Here is a 15,113-nt window from a genome sequence, read left to right as displayed (position 1 = left end):
GGAGATGTGTGTGTGTTTGTGTGAGGTGTTTGTATTTGAGTGGTGTGGTCATTTGGGGAGCATGTTTGGGGTGTTTGTGGCAGGTACACACATTAGAGATTTTTGCCAACTCAAGGATTAGAAATCATTCAACTACTAACCAGCTAAAAATAGATGAAAGTTTCTTAGTTTCACAAGATCTAAGCAAAAGAATGCTTACTAAGTAATATAAAATGCAAAAATATTCTGTGAATCAGATGTGTTTCATTTCAGTAATATGCATTAAAAGCACATTTGCATTTTCATAATTATTTAAACATCCATTTTAATGATATAATTAATTGCTCCAAAGAACCAATTTCCTGGCATTCTAGTGAAAAATTCAAGTTCATTATCCCTTCATTTTTACTTCTTAGTAAAGCATAAAAGTCATAATAATAAATTTTTAAATTATTATCCTCCAAACTCCAATCTCTCTGGATTCTAACCAGAAGTATTCTTTTCTTATCGATTACAGTATTGCAAACTATGGATGTTGAAGCACCTTATTAGTAATATAATAACAGTAATACTTCAGCTTTGTGCTAAATGATGCATGTATGTGAATTTATAAACTTCCCAACAAATTGTATGACATAAACATTGAGGAAAAGTTTCTAGGTAAGTAATGAAATATTCTGAGGGGTAAATTACTTGCCTAAGTCTATCACCTAATTAAATTCAAACTCTCTATGAAGAACTGTACAAAACCATAGAGTTTAAATTTGTCCACGTCCTGAAAATCAGTGGAAATAATTACTTCCTCCCAGGGAGACAATGACAGTAGTAGTTGTTCATGTTTTCTAATGGTTGAGGAAATAAAACCAGGAAGCTCCAAGCTGTAGGCTTGTTTTCTCTCCTCCTTGAGTATACACACACATACTTTCCAGAGCACACATGATTACATGTATGCACGCACATGCCCAGGAACATTCACACATGCCTCTGCATATGCACACACGCACGTGCATATGTGCACACATGCACATCAACATACAAATGGTAACTGCAGTAGCATAATTTGAATGACTCATGAATGATGTCTAGGAAAATTATTAGTAGCAAATAAATACTTTCTAAATGCAACAACAGAAATAGCCATTTGCCAGTGTATTTTATTGTCTCTAAGAATTAGAAAGCAAGGTCGAATGTGAAAGTTTAACTGCCAGAGAAAGCGTGATTTGAACAGAAATCAGTCCACAATGAGGATCTAGCCCTTTAGAATTTAAGTGTATAACTGTTTGGTAGAAACCAATGTCGGGGGAGGACAAATATCAGAATATTGATGGAATAAAATGATGATGGTAGTGTTCTTGTTATGATAAGAAGACGAAATAGAAGGGATCTGAGACACAGTTTTCACAAATGATGTGTTCATGTTTCCCACATGATCTGTGAGGAGCAATCATATTCTTTGCTTTCTAATCTCCATCCCAATGCAGACATATGGAGTTCAGCTCTAAGACTGATACCTAACTGGATAACGACTCTTGCCGTGAGATCCATGGATTGATAACACCTGAGCCACTCTGTAGGGTTTCTAAAAGGGAGTCCAGAGATGTCATGGCTGAAAGTCTTGGTGATGTCAAATTGCTGTGCAAGTTCTAAAAGCCCGTTCTCAATGGCCACGTTTGTAAGTTAGTATCCAGAGAGTCTGTGATGATGAAGCTGGCCTCTAGACCACATTTTGAAGTGAACTGTGTATGAATTTTTTGCAGAGTATCAAGGGACTTCTAATCAGAACAACACAGTGTATATCACAGGGACTGAAGAGTTTGAATAGGAATTGTGGGATGACCTAGGTTGATCCGACATCTAGTTATCTTTTTGCTTCTCTAACTCGGGAAATTTTTCTCAACATAACAGGAAAAACATTCAGTGAATCAAATCATTCTGTAAGGCATAAAATACCACATAACCCTAACACTTACAAAAAAACTCAGAAGAAAGTACTAAATTAAGTAAAAATGTCCTGTACTAACTTGAAGCATTGTTCTTGATGTGACATGAATTCCATTTCCTTGTCTTTAATCAAGTTAACTCTGAAAAATTGTATCATATTGGATCAACAGACAGCAGCATCTCAAAAGGTGCAGCTATTATACTGATTGTGATACTAAGCCGTGTTGTTGGAACTTGCAAAGAGATGCTAGCATATCACTCAACACACACACACACACACACACACACACACACACACACACAAATGAAACTCCTGGAGCTGATAAAAGTGTGACTTGATGTGTCAATTATTTTGTAGGCTGTATTTTTCAAACTGTTACATTACTCATCTCATACTCATGTAATTTTGCTACTTTTGCCACCATAGATCTGTACCAAAACGTGTTTGCTTCAGATTGAAATGATCCAGCAAAGCTCACAACAAGTACAAAATCCCATGACAACTAAAGATGACTTTTTTTTTTACAAAGAGGTAATAATTGGCATAGGCACTGATAGGTGCTCTGATCTTTCTCACACCAAGGAATAAGCAGCAACCCTCACCCAGACTTAATATCACCACATGCCATCTATATAACTGATGTTCATGCCAACATTATTCTTCTAAACAAAACGAAAGGAATTATCTTTTGTATTCGACTTTTAAGAAACACATTTTGGCCACTAGCTGTTTTTGGATCACACTCATTATAAAAAAACATGAATTTCTTTTCTGGCCAGAGACACTGAACATTTTTTCATGCATCTATTATCTTGGAAGAGACTTCTAAGAAGTCTCTCTTTAAGTCATTAGCCCATGTATTTATTGAGTTGCTGTTTCTTCGAGGGTTTATTTTTTGAGAATTCCATTTTTTGAGCTCTATGTATATTTTGAATATTAGGTCCTTATCTGATGGATAGCTGGTAAAAAAAATCTTCTCCCATTCTGTCATCGTTCTTCTTATTTTGCTTGTTATCTATGTCCTTTGTCAGTAGAAACTTTAAAGTTGGATGTGATTCCGTTTATCAACTCAGGCCAAAAAAGAAATGTAAATCAAAACAACATCACGTTTCACCTCAGCCTAGCTAGATTGGTCACTATCAAGAAAACTAACACTAACAAAAGTAGGCACAGATGTGGCAGAAAGGGAACTCTATTACACTGATGGAGGGAATGTAAACTTGCTCAACGACTGTGGAAAGCAGCATGGGTGCTCAAAAAACGAAACATAGAGCTTTCCTATGACCTAGCAATTCCACTCCTGGAATTCCACTCCAACAGACCACAAATGAGTAAATACGAAAGCCACCAGCACAATCATGTTCATTGCAGCATTATTTACCATAGCTCAGGAATCGGCCCAGAGGCCAGTCAACGAATAAGGGATCAAGAGTGGAATCCCACTCATCCATCAGAAAGAGTCATATATTCCTCATTCATAAGGAAATGGAAAGGCTTGAAGAGAATTGTGAGAAAGGAAGTGTGCCACACACCGAGAAACACACATGTCAGTTTCCCTCATTATAACTATAAATCTAGCAGTGGTTCACACGTGGTTATAGACGATCACAACTAGTCTAATTCTTTAGAAAGACTAAGTCAAAACCTAGCAAAATGAGTACTAGGAAATGGGTGTTGGTGGCAGGTGGTGGTGGCGGAGGAGAGGAGTAGAAGAATGAACAGGAAATGAGTTGAATGCAAGTAAGAATGCATTGTACAGGCCACAGAATTGAAAAAAAGGGAAGAGGTGGGCCGAAAGGGGATAAAGATGTTGAAATCATGATATATCAAAATGTGTTGCATATATAATTACACTGTTAAATGACACCAATTTCAATACATAACCTAAAAATTAATAAAAGTGAGGGAAGAGGTGGGATGGGAGGGGTGGGTGAAAGTGTTGAAAAGGGATGATACTGATCAAAAAGCACTGCATTTACAAATTGTTCTGTCGAGTGGAAACTCCTTTGTATACCCACTTACAGAAGACAAAAAACGTCTTTAAAAATGTTACAAATGAAACACGGAGGCATATTTGGATTTCTGATATCTTTTATAGTTCCTTACTTCTCTCCAGAATTCTCCCTTGTGGTTTCAACATGAAGGAATAGCACTTGACTATCTGCAAACAATTTCCTGTATTTTGACATCTTTTACTACTATTATCTAGTGTTATTTTAAAATATTCTTGTGGGATCTTTTGAGTTTTAAATCATAGCAAATGCTCTACTTAGTAATAAAATGCAATGATTGAAGCACTATGTGTTTAGTGGAAGGATAAAGCACAAAAATAAGACTTCAGAGTCTTATATTCGAGATGTTTAAGCAGCACTAAATTACATAGTTGACTACCATAATAAAATTCTTATTAATGGTGAGGATACACAAATAAAGATGAGTTATCCAGAGTTAAAATGACTTTTCATCTTTGGGTTCCCAGAGCCACTTGATTATTAACTTTATAGAATATCTAAGACATTTTTCATGAATCTGTTCTCACTTTCCATTTCTATGATCACCACGTTGTTTCAGTGTCTCAGAGTCTTTTACCTGAGAAACCGTAATGGCTTCCTAAACCACCATTCTTTGAGGGTCTTTTGTAGTTTGCGTTGCATTCTTTTCCCTCCAGTCACTTTCTGACCTAGCTAAAATTTTATGTTTGTATTTAATACTTTCATTAGCCTCTTATCCTTCTATACATAACAAAGCTCCAAATCCTTTGTCAGATCTAATCATCATCACCCAACATGGTCATTCACATTCACATTGTACAAACATACACATATACATAGATGTGGGTACACATACACCATGAAAAACGTATGCACAGTTATGACAGAGTCAATTATATAAACTGAACATTATTATAATTCTCATGTGCACTTACTATAAATCCTATTAGAATTCTGTGAAGTTAAAAATTACAGTTTTAAGAGAGTCTTGTTAAGGAAAAGGCAATTATTTCAGGAATCAAGAAAACTTAGAAGAGCTATCGCAGAGCCATCAGATTGACCAAATTTATCAAGCAATATCCAGAGGAACTGGAAGCTAAGTGTGTGTGTGTGTGCGTGTGTTACTCCAAGAAATGAAACAAATAAGTTATTAAATTTTTTGTGAGGAGAAATGACACCCAATAGCATATTTCAGTTAAAAATAATGTAGGTCGGGCACGGTGGCGTACACCTATAATCCTAGCTACTCAGGAAGCTGAGATCTGAGGATCAAGGTTCAAAACCAGCCTGGGCACAAAAGGACCTGAGACTCTTATCTCCAATTAACCTCTAGAAAAATGGGAAGTGGGGCTTGGATCGAGGGTAAGGGGGTAGCCTTGAGCTGAAGAGCTCAGGGTCAGCGCCCAGGCGGAGTTCAAGCCCCATGACCCACAAAAAAATAATATATACCCCCATAACTAACAAAAGAAAAAAAGGTAAATCTTTGATATGCTGGATACTGGTGGCTCACACCTGTAATCCTAGCTACTCAGGCAGCTGAGGTCTGAGAATCACGGCCCCAAACCAGACCAGGTAGAAAAGTCCATGAGACCTTTATCTCCACTTAACCACCAGAAAACCGGAAGTGAACTGTGGATCAAAGTGGTAGAGCACTACTTTTGTGCTAAAGAGCTCAGAGATAGTTCCAGGCCCTGAGTTCTGATCTATAATTTTATGATACATAAATATCAGATGGGAGAAGCTATGAAACAAGAGGCTATATGTGAAATTTGCTAGTTACACCAATCTTATAGAATATTAGAAGAAAAAGACTGACCATTATGAAAATTAAACTTGGTGATTATACTGAACTTTAAAAACAACTTCAAGGTAAGCTTGGGTGATCAACTGTATACATGAAAATCTGAACTGGCTGTATGGAACTATTATCATTCCACACAGAGTAAAGATGTTAGCATGAGGTGAATGTATAATGCCTATGTCTGACATATATTTGTTATATAAGTGTGCTCGATGTGTACAATGTGCATGCGTGACATGCTTGTGTAATGTTTTCATTGCATGCAAGGGACAACTGTGCATATGACAGATGTGATGTATGCATGTGTGACATATGTGAACACAAAGAGAATACAAATGTGTAAAATGTCAACAATCCCTAAATGATCACAAAATGAATGCAAGTTTTATTGTCTGTTATTTTTAAGAACTATAGATTTTTTTCAACGTAAGAGAATACCAAGGAATGTTGTAAATAAACACTCTCTAGCTGCTTCTTAGATTGAACTTGGTCTTATGGTAGTTTCTGATAATCTGCAAAGTAATTTTTAAAAAGTCACAGTTCTTTCTGAAAAATGGTGAGCTGTTTGTTTTAAAATATATATATATATATATACATTTAACCTATGAGCTTGTTGTTCCGTTTTGTATTATGAAAATAGAGGCACTCACAGCATTGTGTTCTTCAGTAGGTTGTAAGCCTGAAGTTTCAGATGTGGACTGTAGGTGTCACAGGGGAAATGGAAAAAACATTCAGCAGGGAAAAATCACATTTGTCTGTTTGCTGGAAGTCAGGCCTGTACCACCATATGTGATTTAGAAACAGATAGGACATTTCCCAGTATTTATATTGCTTGGGATTTTTTTTTCATTCTCTCTTTTTGGGACAGGAAAAAGTAAAGCACTGAAAAGTCTCGAATTCCAATAAAAGCCAGTGGCCAGGCCGAGAGGCCGGGAGCCTTCCACGGTGCAGTCACCAGACCCAGGCCCCGCTGCACTTGCACACAGGGTGTGGCTCTGTAGCACAGCGGAGCCATCTGCGTAGGAAAAGAATGTTCTAAAATACTGTTGGGAGCAATGCTCCGATCATGCTTTCTGTACATCACATTTCCTACTGAAATTATTTAATTTCTAGAAAAGGAACTGAGTCTGGCATGATGGCTATCCTTTCTGGGCATGCTTTTCTTAGGAAGTGTTGAGCATTTCACTACTGAAATGAAATTCTGCCTTTTCATTCTGGAAGGACAATCACATAAAATATGAATAAAACACTGGAAGATAAAATTCATGTAAGATTCAGGGAAATCCGGGGACTTCATAGGTAATCAATAATTTTCATTGGCTGACACACTGGTTGTATTATTTCTACTGTAAGTGAAAATTTGACAATTTTTTTTTCATTCCAATGTCTTCTCATATCTTTTAAGCTGCAATAGAAAATTTTCAGAAGATCCTACAGAATTAACTATAATAAGCAAAACTGAATAATCTAAGATGGCCTCATACATTAGTTGAGGGATATAAACAGAAGTTGAACTTAAATTTAGCAATCCATTTACTAATATAACATTAATTTCCTTCCTTCTGATCTTAGGGGGAACTTTGGCTGACTTTGGCACAAATAGAGAACTTGTTTTAAATGAAACTGATTACTTAAAGAATACAGTTTATTCTGAAAGTTCACAGAAGATCATCCAGGGTTCTCTTCTTTTCTCCTTCATAAAACATATTCCCCCCCCCCCTCTCTCTCTCTCTCTCTCTCTCTCTCTCTCTCTCTCTCTTTCTCTGCAGTTGAGGTTGTTTAACAGTTTTGCAATATAGAGAAGAAAAATAAATATAGGCTTAATTTTTGTCTCCTTGAATGCTAAGCTTACAAAAACAGATCTAAAAAGCAGAACTCATCTTTCTGCCCCCTTCATCATCATTTTGGAGCTAAAGGAAGCAATTTATGAAGGATTTAACAACATGCAAGGCATTTTATTTTTCCCAAGGGATTTTGTATCAGATTTGATTGGAACTTAGCCAGGCATCAGCTAATATCCTAGCTACTCAAGTGGATGAGCTCTGAGATTCATGGTTTGAAGCCAGCCTCAAAAGGAAAGTCCATGAGATGCATAACTCCAATTAACCACCCCTCAAAAAAGCTGCTGCTCCAATGGTAGAGCACTAGACTTGAGCATAAAAGCTCAGAGACACTGTTTAGTCCCTTGTATCCCAGTAGCAAGAAGGAAGGAAGTCAGGGAGGAAAGGAGGAAGGAAGGAAGGGCTGGGCTGGGCTGGGCTGGGCTGGGAGCTAGGATTGCAGGAAAGTGGATCCAAACTAATCCAAGAGAAGAAATTCTGTGAAAAGAATGATATTGTAAAAAGAGGTGAGTATGTTGATACTATGGAAAGGAAAGGTAGGTTTTGTCTGACGCTGCTCTTGGAAACACTCAGTGACAGCTACACTCATTCCCCCACGTGGGCTGGGGGACAGGAGCAGCCAGAGCACTTAGATCAGCTCCTACAGAGCCAGGAAAGCATGAAGAGAGAAGATGCTGCAGGGGCCAGGGGCACAGTGAGCTCTTCCGGGCTGGTAACCTACAGGGCGTGATGATGGATTGAGTGCAGTAGATGAAAGACTCTGAGTTTCGTGCTTGAGCTCTAGGTAGATAATGCAGAAAGGAGTGGCTAAAGAACATAGCCCAGGAAATCAATAGCTGCTTTTACACAGCCTCGTCTTGAAATCCTATTAGAAGGGTCACAAGATGGAATGACAGTGAGGTTGGAGACAGAAAACCGAAGTTCATAATGGGTTCCAAAGACGGCATTTATTTTGAAAATCGTGTAAATTGTTGTAATACCTCAAGAAGAGAGTGTGTATGTAACTCTTGAATTCTCCCCATGGAGGGTCTGATAAGGACAATGACAATTTTGTATTTTTCTTTCAGATGCCAATCACCTCCATTGTTCTACATACAGAGCAATCTTAACAGTACCCAAAATTTCTGAATGAATCTGCTTTATGTAGATAAGTATGTTTGTACCAAATCTTAGAGACACATGTTCAGTATTGATCATTAGATTTCATACTGACGCCGACTTGCTTTGTGTTAGTATTTTGTTCTTGGCTCTCCAAAGGTTGGTCTTCCTTCCTTTCTTCCTTCCTTCCTCCTTTCTTTCCTCCCCTTTCTTTCTCTCTCACTCCATTCCTCCATCCCTCCCTTCCTTCCTCTCTTTCTTTTCTTTCTCTTTCACTGTTTCTTTCTTTTGATGCATCCAATAAAACTAAATCAATATTAATTCTTTTCTCCACAGATCTGAGGAAAAAAACACCATTTTATTGCCAATTTCCTAACAATTCAAAGCAAAATCTCATGTGACCAATTATTTTAAAATCAATGCCACCAAAACAAATACTCAAATGTATCTTTTTCTTTCATTCTCTTCAGTCTACAACACAATAAAATATTAAATATCAAAATACATCTGAATTTATTATGTAATAAATTACATAGTAAGCCTATCCATTACATATACAAAGGTTATCTATGTCTAGAGTTAAAGAGAAATGAATAAATAGAGCATTTGAAATCTGTGTGTGTTATATAAAAATCTCTCCCAATGTTAATTTAGTTAGGTTAACAAAGTTGCCCTGATAGTTCAACTGTTTAAAATGATCAGGTTAAATTAAAAGGTAATGACTTGTCCTAAACATTATCTTTCCTATATTAAAATGAAGAAATCACAGTAAGTAAGTGATTAAAAGGAAATGCTTTGAACCTATAGACTCATTACTATATTATTGGGAATACCTTTAAAGAAATAGCTCTGAATTTGCAGTGGGAGTCTGTGAGAATTCAAAGAACCTCATTAACAACAAAAATATCAGTAAAAAATAAAAGTAAAACTTACCAGCAAACTTAATATGAAATTTATTTTCAGGCTTTAATATCTGGACATACAAAGGGCAATTTGGAGCAAAATCTTTTACAGCCCAGGCTCTCAAAATTGTTTGGTGATCCTGAAACAGTAAAAATCAAAATATCATGAGATTGTAATAGGATGTTTATTTATATGTAAAGAAGAAATAAGCAATCCATGTAACTGGTCAGATCACATTTGAAAATTAAACACATCAAATAATTCACCTTGAGATCTTACCTATATTTATCTCTATGAAATAAGATAGCAATACTTACCTAATCAGTGCTCGTTAATATCACTTAGAAAATTTGTAGTGAGTAATAAGTCCATCACTAGCAAAAGTAATTTTTCCAAACAATTTTTGTAGTTAGAAATTCTCAGGATTTCAAAAAACTAATAATAACATTAATTGCATGTAGCAAAAATTTTCATAGAGACAGAAATATTAACTCATAGAATTAACATATTTAGGAAGACAGATGAAAGGAAAACAGCTACAGTGTCCATGCATGTCTCCTATGCTTTTAATAGTATAGTAAAGGGGGAGAGAATTTGGGGTGTGTGTGTGTGTGTGTGTGTGTGTGTGTGTGTGTGTGTGTGTATGTGTATGCATAGAAAGATGAAAAGGACAGTGCTCAGGCCCTGAGCTCAAGCCCAAGACTGGCAAAAAAAATATTGAAAAAGTAGGATATTCTGTTCAGAAAGAGGATCAAACTTAATGAATATGAAATTCTGCAAAGTACTGATCCCTATAATTATCTATGGATTGGATTAATTAGGAAAGACAGGTAGAGAAACATGGCGTGGAGTTAGCTAAAACATTTTATACAAGGATATCCTAATATAACAGTATCTGGATAATACTTAAATCCAGATATTGATGCTAAGTCTAAGGCAACTAAAATTGAAACAGAATTCAATACCTTCAACCAAATAGCTGCCTACCAAGGTTCAAAGCCACAGATGGAGACACAGCAGCAATAGTGGAGGGTGGAGACTCAGGGAATTTTCTTCACAGTATAAAGTTCTACTGGGCAATGTTTCTAGGGAGGAAAAGGAAGATCAAACCATCCCCATATCCATGTGTGATGCAGTTGACTGTTTATTCAAATGCACAAAAGAGTTAGTTAATAGTTGGACCTGAAATGAACTACATATGCTGCCTGCTTCCCACTTGCCGTGAGTGTACAGGGCCACTGGGAAAAGATATAATCACTTTTCAAAGGAAAACATTCTTATAGAGAGTGCCACAGCCCTTTCAACCATGAGCCACTATAGCAAGAAGTCAGTGTTCAAGAGCTGGGACATCAGGCTTCCCTGACAACAAACCTGTCAGAACCATGGATTTTCAACTCGCCACGAAGATGGAAAATGCGTATTTTTTAAAATCTATCCTGATTGTGTAATTGAATCTGGACAAGATAGAGACCCTCATTTGTAAAACGTGGATATTTCCTGTCTCTTCAGATTATTAGTAAAAATAAATAGTACACATAAAATTCTTCACAAGTTAATTTAGTATAAGCTACTTTTATTATTCCATGAACTAATTCAACTATATTCAAATTAATATAATTTAGCAGAAAAGTTAAATTTGTACAGATAAACAGATTGCTAAATGGTAGACAATAGGAAGGTAAATGATAGATAGGCAGAAAGAAAGATAGGTAGACACATACATACATACATACATACATAAATTTTCAATATAAATATAGCATAGACAAGTGAAACAGGAAGACTGAATGCTGTATGAATTCAACTACATGACAAAACCATGAAGTCAGAAGGTCAGGATGGCCAAGAACTGAGATGAAAGGAAGAATGCCAGGCCACATAGGTGTAGCACTGTAGGGATTTCAAGCCTTGAAACTACTCTTCACCATAGAAAAACCCAGGTCAGACAACACTGAGTGAGCCACTATGGGTATCCACTAAACAGCAATTAAACTTCACTTCCTCAACTGCACAATTACAAACAACAGACCATATTATGGTAATGGAAGATTTTTTAAGGAGATGACTATTGAGGGAATGGATATGGAAATCTATTATTCTGCAATGTTTTCTGCTGAAAATTCAAGTGAATTAAAAAGAATAAGTGGAAAATGTGTGATGTGTTTAAATCACAAGTCCTGGGCTCTAATCTTCACTGTGAAGCTTATAAAATAGGAGTTGAGAAAAGTTATTTTGGATCTGGTTCTTGGGATTGAAGAGTTGATTGTAGAAAATATGGCTTGCTGACACTTACCTAAATGATGGCTGGTCAGATATCATGGAGACTTTTCCCTCCTAACTCACACTCATCTTCCTACTGAGAGTACCTGCTTTTCCTACATTCCTAAGTCCTCAAGTACTGACTGCCTCCTTCCTATAAATTCATTCAACCTCGAGTTTCCTTGCTTGTCTTCTAAGTCTTGCTATGATATCGATGGCCTCCCCAACACAGCATGTCCCAGGCGTCCATGTCCTAAACACCAACAATTCTAAGTTTAGATGCTGCCAGGGCTCCATTTCCAACTATCTTATCTATCACAGCTTGACTTTGTCGTTGATTTCACAATTCTGCATTCCTCCAAGATGAAATATAACTATGTATGAAAACCAAGTTGTTGAATTTGGCATCCTAGAATCCTGGTTCTTTCCCTTACTCTTAGCATCAAATCCAAACATATCAAGGCTTACAACATTTATTAAACGTTGCCTAAACTCTTTCCCAACATTTGCAGACATTTCTCCAGTGAAGATAAGTCTTCTCTGCCCTGAAACCTCCAGCATTTCTGACATGGAAAAACTCAAATCAATCACCCCTGCTAAGAAGTTGTCTTTCATCTAAAAAAGATTTTCTTCTGCCCACACACAAGCATTGAAGTCTCTAGCAGTTGGTTGGATTACCCTTCCACTATGATAATCCTATCTAATGTTTCTTTTGTATCTGTCCTGGAATTTGAACTAAGAGCCTGGGCTCTGTTCCTTAGCATTTTTGGTCAAGGCTGGCACTTGAGCCACTCTACCACTTCCACTTGATCCACTTCTTGCTTCTGGTAGTTAATTGGAGATAAAAGCCTGGTAGCTATCCCGGCCTGGCCTATCTTTGAACCTGGATCCTCAGGTCTCAGCCTCCTAATTAGTTAGGATTACAGGTGTGAACCACCAGCATCTGACTAATCCTAATTTTTATACCTTCTTGAAAGGAAAGTCACTGAGAAGTAGAAATGATGCTAAATTAATTTTTTTTTTTGCCAGTCCTGGGCTTGAGCTCAGGGCCTGAGCACTGTCCTTGGACTTTCTCAAGGCTAGAGCTCTACCACATGAGCCTCAGCACCACTTCCGGCTTTTTTCTATGTATGTGGTACCGAGGAATCGAACCCGGGTCTTCATGCATGCTAGGCAAGCACTTTAACCACTAGGCCAAACTCCCGGTCCCAATGCTAAATTAATTTGAACAGCACCAGGAATCACAGGACACATTGCCATACAATGAGTCAATACATAACATAAAGTACTTCTCCTGGAAACCACAAAACTTCCATTTTTGTGTGGTCTATACCCTCTCAAGACAGAAGAATTATCAGCAACCTTGTAAATGGATCCTTAATTGAAATACAAAACGAAATGAGCAGTGTATGAAGGCATAATGCCGTACGAAAAGTAAAAGGGGACAAAACCATTTTCCTCATGCATACAATAAAGAAACATAGAAACAAGATTTTAACTGGCTCTTCCAAAAGCCAAGGATGAGATAAATTTTTAACCCTCACTAGTGACAAGTTCATTCTTTAATCATGCTCATATTTCTATCCAAAAAGTAAAAATATTGATAGTGACAACATGGGAAAAAAAAGCTGTCAATATTGAAGCAGAGCCATCAGGCCAAACGAATGTTGCCCACTAGAAAGACAGAATGCTTCAACCAAAGTCACAAAGAAACTACCAGCAGAAGTCAACTTATATTGGCAAGGGAGGAGAGAGTGAGAGAGGGGTGAGTCTGTTCAAGTACATTGCAGGCATGTATGGATGTGTCCATCTGAAAACCCCTTCTATAATACTTTAGGCTAATAGAAATGTAGGAAAAGAGAAGACATAACTTTATAAAAGAACTTGAAGCACTTGTCAGTGTTCTATGGACTAAAGTAAATCATTTTTCCTTGACAGGTATTGCTTGATTGAAATATAACCACTCATGAAGAATTCAAACACTTTTTAGACAAAATTTTATGCAAGAATTATCTATTACCCATCTATGAGAACTTGTCATTTTTAATTAGACTCTTGAACCAAGTCCAAAACTGATCTTATGAAAGATCATTTTCAATGCAGTTTTCAATTTACAAATATATAGTAGCTGCATTCTACTAATGATAACATGATTTTATATACTTTTAAGAGTTTGTTTCCTAACTTACCTATTAGGCTGTATTTCTTATGTTTACTAATTTACCAGGTAAATTGAATTAAAGTTTAAATTAATATATGCAAATTAATTTTCCCCAAACATATAGGCAATTGAAAAAATAATCACAACTATTAAAAAATAGAGAATGGAAAGAAGACCACTTAGAAAACAACAAATGGTTATTCTACTCCTTAGTTCATTTTTTAAAACAGGCTATACATTTATTTATTTGTTTGGCTATTAAGTTATAGAGGCTCCTGATAGATTTTTGAGCTAAATCCTTTAATCACATATACAGTGTACAAAGTATTTTCTTCCGCTCTACCAGTTAATTTTTTTTGTGGGTCGTGGGGCTTGAATTGCATCTGGGCACTGTCCCTGAGTTCTTCAGCTCAAGGCTACTGCCCTACACTTGAGCCAAGCCCCACTTCCCTTTTTCTAGAGTTAATTGGAGATTTGGAGATAAGAGTCTCGGTCCTTTTGTGCCTAGGCTGGCTTTGAACTTTGATCTTCCTGTGTAGCTAGGATTATAGGCATGAGCCACCACCCCAGGCCCAGTTTCCTTTTTAATTTCTCTCTTTCTCCTCTCTCTCTCTCTCTTTGGAACTTTTTTAGAATATAAACTCATATGCCTATTTCTTTTTATTTTATCACCTGTGCTTTTGGTATCACAGTCATGAAATCAATTCCAAAACCAAGACCTGTGAGCTTGCCCTTACTTTTCCTTTTAGCTATATTACATTTTGGGTTTTAGGTTAGAATATAATCCACTTTTAGATTATTTGGTTTCTTTTCTCTCTCTTTTTAAGTTAAAAGTCTTTCTGGAAGTGGAGTTCCCAACTACCTACTGTGATTTCTTTCCATGACTATCTCTTGACTTTTTGCCTGTTTTTGTTCTTGGTTTTTGTTTTATTTTATTACTATTTTAATTTTATTATTCTTAAGTTTATTCTTTAACCTTGTCAAAGATTACCCAACCACTTATACTTAATTTAAAACTCTTATTCTGTTCTGTGCTGCTATATGCAAGTCTTCAGGCCTGTGTCATAATGTTTTAACAATTACAACTTTGAAATATGCTTTTAAATCTGGAAGTAAGTATGACAATTCCAGCTTTCTC

The 15,113-nt window shown here is 36.6% G+C and overlaps 1 protein-coding gene across 7 annotated transcripts in view; it reads right to left on the bottom strand.

The window, feature by feature from the left end:
• The window catches only part of Kcnt2 (potassium sodium-activated channel subfamily T member 2), a 267,206-nt gene that overhangs the window by 96,275 nt on the left and 155,818 nt on the right, over nucleotides 1-15,113 (bottom strand). For all 7 annotated transcript variants that reach the window (XR_016536895.1, XM_090341474.1, XM_090341480.1 and 4 more), the window contains exon 13: nucleotides 9,586-9,694. Coding sequence is in view for 6 of the 7 variants with exons in the window: in XM_090341474.1 (XP_090197600.1) it covers nucleotides 9,586-9,694 (109 nt within the window). In the remaining variant the exon portion in view is untranslated. The remainder of the gene's footprint in view (nucleotides 1-9,585; nucleotides 9,695-15,113) is intronic.

The sequence above is a fragment of the Megascapheus bottae genome, chromosome 10 (genome assembly GCF_031878675.1).
Source record: "Megascapheus bottae isolate mThoBot1 chromosome 10, mThoBot2.hap1, whole genome shotgun sequence".
In the NCBI taxonomy this organism is placed as follows: Eukaryota; Metazoa; Chordata; class Mammalia; order Rodentia; family Geomyidae; genus Megascapheus; species Megascapheus bottae.
This window is presented reverse-complemented; position numbering and strand designations above follow the sequence as displayed.